Genomic DNA, 15,299 nt, shown 5'->3' on the forward strand with positions numbered 1-15,299 from the left:
TGCAGCAGAAGAAATCTCAGCTGGTGTGGTTTTTGTTACCCACATGTGAAAAGCTGTATCCAGTGATAGAAACTGAGATATGAAACCTAGGAACTAAATAACGCCTTAAACCTAGGTTATGGGAGCAACAATGGAATGTCTAGGCACACTTTTTTATAGCAAAAACACAAAGCTGAAAATGAATGAACTGCAGCTAAAATCTTGTATTCATTTTTCATATGGTCTAGTCCTCATCTGAAGACTGCAAAAATCAAAGCCATGCTTCCCCTGCCCGCCCCCCTAATATTCTTAAGAAGGTCTCTTCTCCAGTCTTCAGAGAGTGGCTGGAAGTGGGGAGGCAGAAAAAGGTCCTCCTTTCCTTCCACTCTGCATTTTTAATCTGAAATCTTAGGCACAGTACTGCGCCCAGAGGTCAGAAACAGCTCTCACTAATGAAATTCCTTGTCGCAAAACGCACCTAGAACAATGGGAGTTTCAAACTCTGGATGTACCCACTAAAATCTTTCTTTCACACAAATGCCAAAGGTACAAGAATCCTGCTCTCCTTTGAATGTCTTCATCCTGCATTAAGGTAACGATGATGCAGTTACACATCTTTGGTTACACGTTAGTCTGAGCATATGTAACTTGGAAAAAGGCCAGTATGCCAATTGGGAGGGGCAACCCTCCATCAACTTCCTGACGTCATATGTCAGATAATTCAAGTTCAGCATGGAGCGCTGTTCTAAGGCGGTGCATATTGTGCAACTCTCTGTACTATGTTCAGACATGGAGGCAGAACCCACATGTCAAATCAGGCCTGCCAAAATGTTTAACGTTCCCCCTCCCCCCCAAAAAATCCTCTCTATCACAGAACTAGGAGTGGTTTCTCTCCTCTAAGCTCTGTGATGGGGTGAAAAATTGCAGTACTGGACTGGACTTGTTGGAGACCTTTGGATGGGGATGAGTGTGTGGATGTTGTATTCTGTATGCACGTCTGTCAGTGTTGGTGGGAGCGAGGGGGAGCAGCAGCCATGATGATACCCACTTCCACTTTGGCCATGACCTTCAATGGAAGGACCCCTTGGGGGGCTGGTCAACAGCAAATTTGTTCCTTGGGCTGAAGAGGATTAGCCACTCCTGTTGTAGTCTATTACAATGGTGCTTGATAACTTGGACTTCTTAGTAGATTAAGTTTTTCACGACAGGGTTTCTGTTTGTTTGCATGATATCCTAGCTTTCATATTTTTTAATCTCCTCAGTGTAAAATCGAGGCACACTTTTTCTCCTCTAACCATGCTGCTTTTTTGGCGTAGATGACTTGTTTGTGTGTGTCTTACAGACTTCCCTTTGTTTAGGCTCCATTTTGTCACTTCTGTTTTTCCTGTAGCAGTACAAGCTGCAGCAATCAGTTTCAAGTTCCATTTCTTGTTTCCCTCCCCACTGACATTCTTGTCTTGCTCACCCCCCCCCAAAAGCACTGCAGGACTGAGAATCTAGTTATACCCTAAAGGCATAGCAATCTGCATGACAATGCCATGGAGAGTTGTAAAGGGCAACATAAATTGTATAGTATTATTTCATGTTCAACTTGCTGGACATTTTATTTTTTATGGTTTTCTCTATATAGCAACTAATTTTCTGAGAACATGCTTGAAATGTTATAAGGAAAATGCTGTTTACTGATGGACTTGCAATTGCTGCAGCTAATTTTGTTTATAATAAGCAAAATTTTGCTGGTTTGTCCTTGTGTGCATTTTTGAAAATGTTTTTGAATATCTATCTATCATCTATCTGTCTGTCTGTCTGTCTGTTCTGTGATCCCTTCCAAAAAATAGTATTTGATTATAACGTAAAATACTATTCTTTTCCTTGTTGCCAAGTGTTGTGCTTGCATAAATTCCAGCTGGGCTTGTGCCAGGCCAATGCTTCTGAGGAATGACCAGCCTTTAAATTAAACATCTAATGCCTGCTAAATGCTGGCGGGGGGTTCTTGAAATCAACTTACTACCTTCAACATAACACTGTTGAAACACTGAATTTTTAGGTGGCATTTTTTTGTGAATTAATGCAGAAATGTGAAAAATGGTTCAGCACTGCTTTTAGCTGCTTAAATCATTGTGGAAAACATATTCAGTATTGTTTAGTTCAGGTATCTTAAACCTTTTAAGACCCAAGACCCACTTTTAACCCAGGCATCCATTTGGGACCCATTTCTTAAATAAATTTGCATGGTGGTAATGGTCCTGTTGAGACCCACTTCAGATCAAGCCAGGACTCACAAATGGGTCCTGACCCCCAGTTGAAGACCAGTGGTCTAGCTTACCCTAATATTTTTCTCCAAGTCTTTTAAAGGCAAAAACAATGTATAATTTAATGCATTGTAGCCTATATATACATGCGACATTGTCTGTTTTGCTCATTCTACAGCATGACTTGAATACTGGGAGGGTCTAAATCATAAAATGCTGCAGTCTGGGAAATGTGCTCTTGCTCACTGTGCAGCAGTTGCTAGGCAACCTTTTTCTCCTGAATGCCTGCTGAACGGCTGAGATTATAATGGCAGCATTGCAGCTGAAGGGAATTGCAGTTGGAATCTGTTTGCTTTGAAATATCGTTGCAAATCTAGTCTTGTAAGTCTGAAGTATACAGCATTGGCAGTTGCGATACAGCAGAGCTCCTGGGAGGCTGAGAATTATAAAGATAAAAGCAAGAAAGGAATTAATAAGGGCAAGTGAAACATGGAAAGAAGAACATGCATGGAAGCAAATGAGTGTAGCCCAAGAAATTCATAATAGAAGAAAGATACGGCGATCATCACAGAAGCTCACTGAAGAACAGAAACAGCACTGAAATTGGAGGGCAAATAGAACCAGAAGTATAAGTGTGCAAAACAAATACTTTTAAAATACATTAATGGAATTTTTTAAATAAAAAAAATCAAATGTAAAAGAAATTCAGTTGTAAATATCTGGATGAGGGAGGGACATATTAAAGTCACAGTGGGAAGATATTTTTAAGCAGGGAAAGGTTAATATGAGAGACACATCGATTTAGATATTTCAGTTGTTATTCTTATTTTGTCTCCAGTTTCTGAAAACTAATTGATTAAATGCTGTTTTATACCAGTATTAATATATGGGAATAATATATTAATAAAATGGGAGTAGGTGTAAAAGAGCCTGATCTGAACTTTTTGTCCCAAAGCAATAAATATAATAATTTTGGTTGTGTTAATTTAGAATTTACATTTTGTGTCATGGAGTATGCAATTTCATTCAATAACCTAACCTACCTTTTATTTTTAATAGTTCGTATGGGAACGTCTTGTTGCTGGCTTTAAACACAAGAACTATCGTTCACGAGAAGGAGTGTGTCTGTGTCTTATTGCAACATTAAACACGTATGTATTTTATTTTTATTGAAGTAGGCTGTTGAAATAAATGTTCATCCCTTTCCTGTGGTGCAGGTTCTTTTTCTAGGGATTAGTCCTTTTTAAAAAGACCCTTAAAATGAAAAGCAATGATCAGACTCTTAATTTGCTTTCAACTTTCCCTCTTGAGTTCATCTAAACTGTCCTTAGATTGTAAGGATAGTTGGAGCTGTCTTCTGGTAGTGTTGGCTGATATTTTGTGCGTGAGGTGAGAAATGACACTTGCTCTGATCTTTTCCTCCCCTAGCTTTGGTGCACAATCATTAATTCTCAACAAACTGGTACCACACTTATGCATCTTGTCTGGAGACTCCAATAGCCAGGTAGGATTGTAATCTTTCAACAAAAAAACATTTCTTTTGATTTTCTACTGTCTGTGTTTTCTTACTACATGAGTTTGTCAATAATGGGAGGATTGTAGGAGATTGTTGGTGAATCTTAAAGATCTAGAATTTTGAGAATACCTAGAAATTTAGACCAAAAAGCAGAACTTCTTTTCATTTCCCACATGAAACTAGAGGAGGTATCTTCAACAAACTTACCATTGTTGTGGAACAATGAGGCAATTTTTTAAATGGAACTCTTGGCTTAGGAAATATATGTTTGGCTTTTTCCTATGTATTCAAAGATTTAAGTGGTCTTGTATAAAATTCTAGAAATATGTCTTTTCCTAAATAAATGTAATGCATTCTTCAGAGTAGGTGATGAGTTATTTACTTTACCAAATTCTTTCTTGTCCTGCATCCCTTCCTGTTAGTCATAGGTTGCAAGATAAGAGAGTTGTTAAGTTTTTCTATCTTCCCTAAGAATAAATATATGCATAATTAAAATTCTAGAGGCATGGCTGGAGGGTGGGAGGGGAGGACCATACAAGAAGAAATGGCTTCAGGGTTGGGGTTGGGTTTTTTTTTAATCAAACAGAAATGAACATGGTAGCTAAACGAACATGGCTACAATAGTATGTCACAGAGAAATTAAGCATAAGAAATGCATTGTATAATACCTTGCAGTGAATAAGTTGATATTTCCCCCCTCCCACTGCAGTAGACATGCTTGCAGTAAGAAAGCAGACTGTGTATGGAACAATATTGTTTAGAGCAGCACAGTGTAGCAGAGAAGCTTAACTTTTATAAAGATGTCTGAGTTTGACATGCATTTTGCAACAGTTTACTCTTTCTGTAGCCTCAGACTAGACAGTCAATGTGTTTGAAAAAGACCTAGCAATTATGCACCTGACTCCTTAAACTTGCAGTCTTGTTTAAACCCTTTCCCTTCATTTTATTTAGAATTATTGACGGGTAAGCAAAATATTAATGAGCAAAAACTAGAATATTAGGCATTAAGCGTAGTGTGCTAATTGTCATACCTTTAAATATTCTTGCCATGTTCTAATACCTGCTCTGTATGCTCGCAGGTGAGAGATGCTGCAATATTGGCGATTGTGGAGATTTATAGGCATGTAGGAGAGAAAGTAAGAGTTGATCTTAACAAAAGGGGACTTCCCTCTGCAAGGTGAGTTAGCTATGATGGCTAGTACAAATACCTATCTTGCTATGATTATATGCATAAACTTTTCTAACATTTGCTAGCTTTTGAGGTCAAATGTATATATACTTTTGTTCAGTGGTGCACACTGTAGCACCTTTTGCTCAAAACAGGAAACAGTAGACACTGAAGCAAACAAAATAAAAATAAAAATTTTTGTCACAATTTACCATTGTTTCTAGAGTGCATTGTATGAACAAACCAGAATTGTGCTGGTCACTGCTTGTGATTGAATAATGTGCCAAAAGACTGCATAAACAACCTTTTAGTTATTTGCTGTCCAGTTAAAATGTAAACGCCTCAAATTGCAAGAAACCTAGCAAATATGTGAAGTTTTATTGGTATAGCTTAGAAATAATAATCAAACAGGCAGTGGGACAGGTAAACTGTTAGAATAGTCTAAATTGTATTAATCTAACAGTATTTAGTGCTTTGCTCACATATATTGGTGTTGGTTTTTTTAGTTTAGAGAAAGGCAAGTCAGATGAGACATTACAGAAGCGTATGAAATTGTGCCTGGCGTGGGTATAGTGGATAGTGAAGTTTTTCTTCCTCTCTCATAGAACTTGGTGCCAATTCCAAACAGACAAAAGAAAGTACTTCTTAACAGAACACATAGTTAATTTGTGGAATTTGCTCCCACCAGAGGTGGTAACAGCCACTAGCTTTGGTCACTTGAAAGGAAGATTAGATAATTTTGTGGAGCATAGGCATCTAAACTTGCCAACAGTATGGCACCACTATGGGAACCCCTAACTTTGGCTTTGAAAACTGGCAAAAAGCATGCTCAGGGTATCTATCTCACACCACTGAGATATCCCTGGCTAGGGGAAATGTTTATGGGACAAAATATGTGATGACCTGTGGCTGTAGCCAAAACATTTCTCAGTGGAAAAAAAACCTCTGTTTGATTCTCTTAGGTTCCCCCTTCCTAAACTGAGAATTTGGAATATTCACCAGGAAGCCAGTTCAGTATATTTCATCCTCTCCCCTTAATCCATATGTGCTATCACCGGGGATGCCAGTAGGATTTCCTGGACTTGGTGCACTATGTGGATTGGAGGGACACAGGTGGCACTGTGGTCTAAACCACTGAGCATCTTGGGCTTGCTGATCAGAGGGTCAGCAGTTCGAATCCACGTGATGGGATGAGCTCCTGTTTCTCTGTCCCAGCTTCTGCCAACCCAGCAGTTTGAAAGCACACCGGTGCAAGTAGTTAAATAGGTACTGCTACGGCGGAAAGGCAAACGGTGTTTCCGTGCTCTCTGGCTTCTTTCATGCTGTTTCATTGTGCCAGAAATGGTTTAGTCATGCTGGCCACATAACCCAGAAAGTTGTCTGTGGACAAACTCCTCCTCCCTTGGCCTGAAAGCGAGATGAGCGCCTCATCCCATAGTCACCTTTGACTGGACTTAAACATCCAGGGGTCCTTTACCTTTTACCTTTTACCTTTTTATGTTGGTTGGGTACTTTGCACACACACCCCCATCACAATCTATTGACGACAAATGCTGCTTATATACACATATTAACTTAGTTATCTCACAGGGCTGTAGCAAACATAAAAGGGGGAGGAAAACATAGGCATATTTGAGCTCCTAGGTACAAAAGCAAGATACAGATATTTGCCACATAGCACGTAGCCAAGCTATGGAATATATTCCCATGGGAGATCGTGGCGGCCTCCAACATAAATGGCTTTAAAAGAGGATTGGGCAGGATACATGAGGATAAGGCTACTAGCCGCAACTGCTGTATTGTGCCTCCATGGTTGGAGGCAGTATGCTTCTGAATCCTAGTTGCTTGAAACCATAGGAGGGGAACGTGCTGTTGTGCTGAGGTCTTATTTGCAGACTTCTCATAGGCTTCTGGTTGGCCGCTGTGACAATAGGATACATTTTAATGCAGTTATATCAGGTTGCTTTAGCTTAAGATATTTACTTTATGAAGGAGAGGAACCTGTGGTTGTTGCTCAGCGGCAGCTTCCAACTTTGACAGTTGGCCATGCTGATGGGAGTTGGCACCCAACATTTGGAAGGCCTCGAGTTCCCAATCCCTGAATTAACTGTAATTTAAAGAGGACTCTCAGAAATCTTTTTCTAAGATTAGATCTATGTCTTATCTGATCCAGAAAGGCAGCATTTTCTGCCACAGTAATGCAGCAGCACTCAAGTGGGAGATACAGCATGTGTGGGTCTTCTCCTGGTTGGAATAGAGCTTTGAAATCATGAAAGTGTGGAGATGGGAAATTGGGGGGACGACTTGGAAGAGATCTGAAATGGAAGAACCGGAAATTTGGAGAGTAAAAATAAGATGTATAATTTCCCACTCAAAATAAGCAAGATGTGTTTTTAATGAACCCATTAGAGCAGGCTTCCTCAGACTCGGCCCTCCAGATGTTTTGAGACTACAATTCCCATCATCCCTGACCACTCGTCCTGCTAGCTAGGGATCATGGGAGTTGTAGGCCAAAAACATCTGGAAGGCCGAGGTTGCGGAAGCCTGCATTAAACTAACCTTTGTGTTTGCATGCTGTATGCAAAAGAACACACAGAGGTAGAAGCACCACTATTTTACAGTGCTGCAGGTTTTGGTAGATTATTATGCAAGATGCCTGAATTCATCCTCTCAGTAGCAAAACAGAAAAGGATTCCATTCCCACACAGTCATTGGATCTTAATAAGTTTTTTCTTCCTACTTAAATTCTTAGAAATCCTTCATTCCTGTTGCAAATTATAATAAGCTTCCATGTATGCTCCTTCAGCTATCACTTCAACATACAAGGAAGCCCTCTGAATCAGATGAAAGGCCTATGCATCCTATTTCCCACAGTGGCCAACTATGAAAAGTTGCAAGCCAGATATGAGAGCATTAGCCATATTCTTCTATTGCTCCTCACACCAGTTAGAACAGCCAAACAACAAAACTGTTACCATAGTAATTAAAGTATAATGTAGTAGTTGAAACAAATTGTAGTGTAATTGTCTTGATGTATATTTGTACTATGTATAGTAAAAAGTAATACTCTATTCCTTGAGAGGTAGTGATATCCATAAAATCATGGATGTGCCTGATAAATTTTATCTTAGTAAGTTGTCTGTGATTGGATGGCATTGCACTACATTAATCTAAAACTAAGTAAATTACAATAATCTAGTAGTCAACATTTTGTTAGTTTTACAGGTTGCTGTCAAATACAATTTGACATTTAGAGGAGAAGTGTGTGCGTAGAACTCAGCTGTGGTGGCATTTGGTGAAACTCAAAATGATAAGTGTGCATATTAGATTGTTAGCCTTTTCCTAGTAATTTGTTAAAAGTAAAGGGGAAAGCAAGGCAGCCACCTCAAAACTGAATTTGAATTAAATGGTGAAACTGCAAGATTATTCTGGCCAGTTGTATAGCATTTATAGGGATTTTTTAAAAAACACCATTGGTGTCAGCAGCCTCTTTTCATCTTTGTTGTGTAAATATCTGGATATAGCCATGTTTATTTCATGTTGATTTCAAAATAATGCACTGGAATTCAATACTTTCGCAAGACTTCTGTACACTTTGAACAGGATGTGAATTCTCAAGTTGTCTTGAGAACACCTAAGTCAAGGAAAAAAGGCTTGAGTCTTCCCAAATTGAATAATACATATGACTTGCCTAGAATTGTGTTCTGTTGTTATGGGACTTGCAGAGCAAATGGAAAGGGGAGAATGACTCTTCTGAAGAATTGTACAGTCCCACATATGAAGGTTCTGTTCCTGCACAAAGGGGCTCTGGAAACATTCTTAAAAGACCTGATACTCTGCTTCCTATTAGTTTCAGAACCTGAAATTTAGATCTATTGGCTTGGGAGACCATTGCCTAGTCTCCAATATTTCTTCTTTGTGGAGCTAGTGGTAACTGGACAACTAACTCCAGGCAGTGTTGAATATTTGGATCATGTCTAATCCGGCTTCATATATAGCTTGGGAACGTGGGAACAGAAAAAGCATTGGTCACCTTGGTAGATGATTTATGACGAGAGTGTAACGCTGTTTGTTTTGCTGGACCTTTCTGTGGGTTTTGATACCATAAAATACGGTATGCTAGACTTGTTTAAGTTGGGCCTAGAGGGGTGGCTCTGATTTTTCCTGGAAAATGTGGGTGCTAGAAGACTTCTGTTGTTCAATGGCCTGTGGAATTCCTCAGAGGTGTATTCTATTCTCTATGCTGTTCAGCATGTGCATTTACTACTGGGGTAAGCCATCCCAGAGGTTCAAACAAAAGTGCCATCAGTATGCAGATGTGACTTCTCCACGTGTCTTTTCCATCTGCTGGTCCTAGGGAGGCTGTTGAACTTCTGAATTTGTGCCTTGAGACGGCACAAGTTGAAGATTAATCCAAGCGCTGTGTATGGGGAAAGAGACTCCCCTAGATTGAGATTTGTAAGTAGTTCTGGATAGGGTTACACTTCCCCCTAAAGAATAACTAGGAGTGCAACTAGGAGTAATGCTGGACTCCGAACCAAATGGGAACGTTCAGATGGCAGTAATAGCTAAGGGTTCTTTTTATCATCTTCAGCTTGTTCCTCTGTTTTGACTCTACCTGGAGGAGTGTACCTTGGTTATCCATGGCTATGCATGCATCTGTAGCATCCAGGCTGAACTACTGTAATGTTCTATTCATAGTGTTGCCTTTAAATTTTGGAAGTGCGTCTTTCAGAAACTTGAACTGGTAGAAATGCAGCTGTCCAGCTACTGGTAGGGGAGAGGCAGTTGGAGCATATTACACCAAATTATACCAGTTTTCCTGGTTAGTGATATGTTTCCAAAGATGTGGTAAATGGTTTATAACTAGGTTGCTTAAAAGATTCCCTGCACCCAGGTCAACCTGCCAGTCCAATCCTTGAAGATGTTTCTCAGAAGCCCTGCCTATGTGCCCACCTGTGGATGCAATTGGGCTGGTGGCAACACAGAACAGGGTCTTCTTCGCAGTGGCCCCACATGCGAAGAATTCAGTTCCACATGAGATCAAGCAAGCCCTATCTCTCAATACTCCAGATGGACTTTGAAGGTCCACCTTTTCATTACAGCCTTTAGTGGTTCGTTATAAATTGTGTTGTACAAATTGTGTTATGGTCTGGTTTTGTATGTTTAAGTTGCCTTGGGCTGGTTTGGTGCTGGATTTTAGCAGTAATGTGAGAGAGATGTGTTAAAACATAATTTATTTGTGCTTTGATGTATATTTTATAATAGTGCTCTGTGAAGAGTGTCTCATGAAAAGCAGGTTCTGAATCAGTTACAGAAAGATAGAGAAATTGGCTAGTCAAGTAACACATGAGTTCCACGCATCCAGACACCACCTAAAGATCCAACAATTAATGAGATCTTCACTCAGAAAACTAACACAGGGACAGAAAACTTCCCTTTCAGTGGTAAGATTTCACAAAGCAAAGACTATGGTTTGGGGTTTATGCCCCATTCTATTTTAAAGGTAAAGGGACCCCTGACCATTACGTCCAGTCGCGGACGACTCTGTGGTTGCGGCGCTCATCTCATTTTACTGGCCGAGGGAACCGGTGTACAGCTTCTGGGTCATGTGGCCAGCATGACTAAGCCGCTTCTGGCGAACCAGAGCAGCGCATGGAAACGCCGTTTACGTTCCCGCCGGAGTGGTACCTATTTATCTACTTGCACTTTTTGGTGTGCTTTCAAAATGCTAGGTTGGCAGGAGCAGGGACTGAGCAATGGGAGCTCACCCCGTTGCGGGGATTCGAACTGCCGACCTTCTGATTGGCAAGCCCTAGGCTCTGTGGTTTAGACCACAACACCGCTATGATTAACTGTTTAGATAGACTTGACATCATTAAACATTGAGATATCCTTTGGATCATTGTTTCACAAGGAAACATCATACCACATAAAGTACTTTCTTTCCAACCATTCCTAAGATACGAGCCCCTTAGTTGAGAACATTGTACTGCTTGATACGATCTTTAATTCACCCATTGTATTCTCATATTTTTGCGCCCTTCCACATAGATGCATAGGACTCCATTACTTGGGACCAGCAATAGCTCTCTCTTCAGCTATGCAACAAAATTCAGTAACATACCCCTTCAAATTTCTGCCTCACATGGTGCCACCTCGAGAAGGTAGACTCCTTCCTCTCCAAGAGGGTATCACAGCTTTCCTTTCCATTTTCAGACTAACACTCTAGAACTGGCACAGGGAACCTTTGAACCTCCAGACGTTGCAAGCCCATTCTTTCTAGAGCTGATGTGAGCTGTAGTTCAGCAACATTTGAAGGGCCAGAGAGTCCTCATTCCTGCTCTAGAACTTTTGTAGAGTTCATCCACAGAAATGCAAAAAAAACCCTATGTGTGTGACAGCACAAAGAACATTGGTTACAGGTAAACAACTCATCTTTAAATAGACACACAAAGTGCCCTTGAATGGCAGTCTGCAAGATGGAAGATAGGCTTCTCAATTGCCTCAACAGTGCTCTGGTCATTTGAGTTTTAAAAATAAGAATAAAAACCACATTGCCCTCCAACTTTTTTGCTATAAGTACTTCCCCAAGGTTTGAAGCACCTGCTCTTGCGAGACTCCATTTGTCTATGTGGTCAAAAAACTGACTTATTAAAAATGTAAACACTTTCCTTTCTCCTTTTTTGAGGAATTTTCAAGAAGCAGTAATGTTGAACACTTACCAATCACATGTTTGTTACTCTTGCTGTTGTTGTTGTTTTTTTGAAGTTAATCATTGCTTTGAGAGATTCAAACTGAAATGAGGGTTTCAAGGAATGCAAGCACTGTAGCCTTAGAAGTCTGGCTATTTCCAGTAGGGTTGTGTATGCATTGTCTTTTAAAGTGGAAACTAACCCAGATCAGTTCACTCAATAATTATATTTCCAAGCGAACTGATTTCAGATATAATACTTTGATGTGGTGCCACTTAACTACTGATACACAGTGAGTATCATTTGCACCATATTTTTGAGCATTCCTTTGTACATTTTGAAATTTAAAGATTTATAATAGGACTTGCAGAGGATGTGTAACTCTGAAAGTTGGGTTATGGATCTTAAATAATAAAACAGGGTAATGGATTATGGGCTACGTAAAAAGAATTAGCAAATCTAACATCTGGAGGATTAGAAAGCTCTAGGAACAGCAAGCACCAGGAAACCAGCCAACATTAGTTGCTGAAAATAGGACACAGAGGCTAAAATGGCTTGGATATGTAGAAGAATGAGACAAACTAGCAGGAGAAAAAGAATATTGGACAGAACCAAAGGGAAAATAACTCTAACAGAAACCAAGAAATAGATGGGTGAACTCTAAATAGATGTGAGTATGTTTTGCAGTTAATTGTGAAGAGAGATTCTGACCATGGTAGGGAGAAAGGGGTTGTGTGCCTGACTGATGCATATTGACTGCAAAACTGCATTTAAATATGGTTTCTCTTCCTGCTGTAGTCTTAATAAAATACACACTAGAACATGACTCAAACATAACATTGTGAATTGTGATCACCAGCTTAGCTTGATGATTTGTATTTGTGACATCATTGGGTTTTCTAGAAACTGGGATTTGAGTCCTAGAAAAAATCAGGATTTGTTAAAATTGTAATTTAAAATATTTGATTTGAAAAAGGAATGATATGTGTGTTTTTATTTATATATATTTGTTCATATTCTTAGGTTACAAACAATATTTATGAAATTTGATGAAGTGAAAAACGGTGGCAATATGATTTCAAGCAACTTCAGTGGTGAGTATCCAATAGTGTATGTTGACATGGATATATAAAAAGTTGAATTTAGACTATTATAAGCTGCTTGACATGTATGAGTTGTCTTTAGCATTTCTGCAACTAAGGTTAGGCTTAGTTAAATATGGCAAAAGTTAGATATGGATTTAGGTTTTCCAAATGTATGGTATTAATGTTTGTTTTATAGCATCTAACTAGTTAGTACTATGCAATTTTGAGAAGGAAGTAATGGCACTGTTTAACATGAGCACCTCGGAACTGTTAAAGCAGTATGGGAAGCAAATGTGACCTAGGTCTGGGTTTAGGAAACTGTATTGGAAAACAGTTGTCTGTCCCTGTTTGCTCTCAGCCTCTGGCTTCTTTTGAGAGTTGTTAGATTTTGTTGTCTTTGTTGGTCTCTTGTTACTTATTTGTTTATTACATATTGATCAGTTTGTCTAGGAATATACGATATGCATTTCTTTATGAGTTTTTCATGGTTTACATAGTGTAGAATCCCAACTGGTGCCCTTGATTTAATGGAAGGGCTTTTGTTTCAACACACATCTTCTCTGTCTGAAGAAGAGAGGCAATTTTTGTGATTTCCCTCTTTTCCGCACTCTCTGAAAATTGGCGGCTTCCAGAACAGCATGGATGGTGCTGTCAATTGCTGAGTATGGAAGGGCAAATTGGCCACAGTCACCTCTTGGTTAGCAGAGGCGTCCGCTAGATCAAAAGGTCACCTGGGAGCGCAGTGGGTGCAGTTGGATTCCTGTCTGTGGTGTGCAAATTTGGCATGTTGAACATGCATTTTCATTCTAGCGTTTCACTTGTGGACTGAGAGACTTTTCATTTGCTTTCAGTATTTATATTGCAGCCATTCATGTGTGAGATGTATTCCTACTGCTTATTGCTTGTGTTTCCAACCCTTCCAGTACAGATGTACTTCTTTAGCTATTTTTGATTGCATTACCATACACTGTTCACTTAAATCAGGACTGGTGAGCCCATGGCCCTCTGGATGTTGTTGAGCTAAGATTCCCATTATCTCTGGCAATTGGCCAGGCTAGCTGAGGATGATAGATTTGGAGTTCAGCAGCATCTGGAGGGCCACAAGTGCCGTATCCCCGAATTAAGACTTTGCCTCTAAGAAATTATTCTTACTTCACACCCTGTTGAGAATATCTGCATGAGATTCAGTGATGGCTTCTTTGAACAGGGATTTTTACATTCCTAGCACACTCCGTTCATAAAATCTCCCCTTTTATCTTCTGCGAGCAAGCTTCTCTGCCATTATTCCAATTATGTATGTAAACCATTCTTACGAACAAATATGTTTGCAGATAAGGTTAAAGTCTTTATTTTGACTCCCAACTGCCTTCAGTCTGTGGGTATCATTCTAATAATGTTTTTTCTATGGTGGCTAAACCATAGCCTTATGGCGTGGGGAAGCACAGTTACTGTTGTGGTTTCTTTTCTTTTTCTCTTCATCTTACATAACCACACAGTAGGTACAAAATGGCATTTCAGTTGCAAGTCTACGCAGGTATCTAACCTATAAAAATACCTTCAGTATCTAGATCTCTATATTGCGTGGCATTTGTGCTGCATAACACTTCTGATGTGGCTGTCAGCTACTCTCAAGTCTTAAGACTGCTATCAGCTGTCTCTCTCATGTGGTATTGCAAACAAGAGGTGTGCTAAGCTTCCCCTATTTATTAGCAAATGAGCAACCATTTCCATGGAAACAGATATTGCAGTCAGCAGCAGAGCCCATTGAATTCCTTTTCTGGGAGGCTGAGTTCTGTAAATGCTGTTTCTTCTACAGGATTTAAGAGGATCCCTACATTATATTTTAAACGGCTGAAGTTTTCAGCGTTTGTACCTTTTTCACAATAACAAGAAACACCAGAATGGTCTGAATGGGTTTTGCAGTCATCCAAGTGCAACAGCTTATCTGTTCTCATAATGGCCCATTTTATAAATGGGGGGGGGAAGGCACACATGAAACTTTCTTTGCCGGAGACTTGAAACATAATGTTAAAGTGGTGTTTAGGATTGCATCACTTCAAACAAATGACACAAAGTACATGTGCGGTTGAACCACATATATTTCTCACTTGTTTGGGTCTCATACATTTTTCATTGCTCAACATCTTTTCTCCATTTGAGATGGTTACCATGCAAATGTCACCAGGGGGGATGGGACGATGACTCGCAGTTTGTAAATTATGTTACTTCATTACAGTCATTACACTATGAATAATATACACAAATACAAATTTCCAAATAGTAATCAGGGAACCAAGGTCGTTGTTTGGGATTAATACTTTTACTGGTTCTAGATATTACACTCCTTTTAGCTGTAAATGCGTGGGCTGATGTGTTCAACCTTATTTACACAGTAGGAAACTAATTGCAGTTGAGTACTTTAAAACATTGCAAGTCAAAAATAGGTTTGGGAGGGTCTTTCATCCAGCATGTTCACTATCCACTTTCCAGTGTTGAATTTTTTATCAAAAAAAACGACAACAAAACCCCTAAAAACTAAAATCTGGGTTCAGTCAGGGCTCGCCCTCCCAGGTCAGGTGATAAAGACCTGCGAAACAGGGAGCA

At 39.6% G+C, this 15,299-nt stretch overlaps 1 protein-coding gene across 50 annotated transcripts in view; it reads left to right on the forward strand.

Moving 5' to 3' along the window:
- CLASP2 (cytoplasmic linker associated protein 2) overlaps positions 1-15,299 on the forward strand; it is a 121,101-nt gene that overhangs the window by 12,608 nt on the left and 93,194 nt on the right. For 49 of the 50 annotated variants that reach the window (XM_083577585.1, XM_083577603.1, XM_083577595.1 and 46 more), the window contains exons 4-7: positions 3,291-3,382; positions 3,660-3,735; positions 4,827-4,924; positions 12,634-12,704. In XM_083577585.1, coding sequence (XP_083433711.1) covers positions 3,291-3,382; positions 3,660-3,735; positions 4,827-4,924; positions 12,634-12,704 — 337 coding nt within the window. Of the gene's footprint in view, positions 1-2,504; positions 2,613-3,290; positions 3,383-3,659; positions 3,736-4,826; positions 4,925-12,633; positions 12,705-15,299 lie in introns of those variants that run through there. The other variant, XM_083577612.1, reaches the window with a different exon arrangement.

The sequence above is a fragment of the Podarcis filfolensis genome (genome assembly GCF_964270895.1).
Source record: "Podarcis filfolensis genome assembly, chromosome: 12".
Classification (NCBI taxonomy): Eukaryota; Metazoa; Chordata; class Lepidosauria; order Squamata; family Lacertidae; genus Podarcis; species Podarcis filfolensis.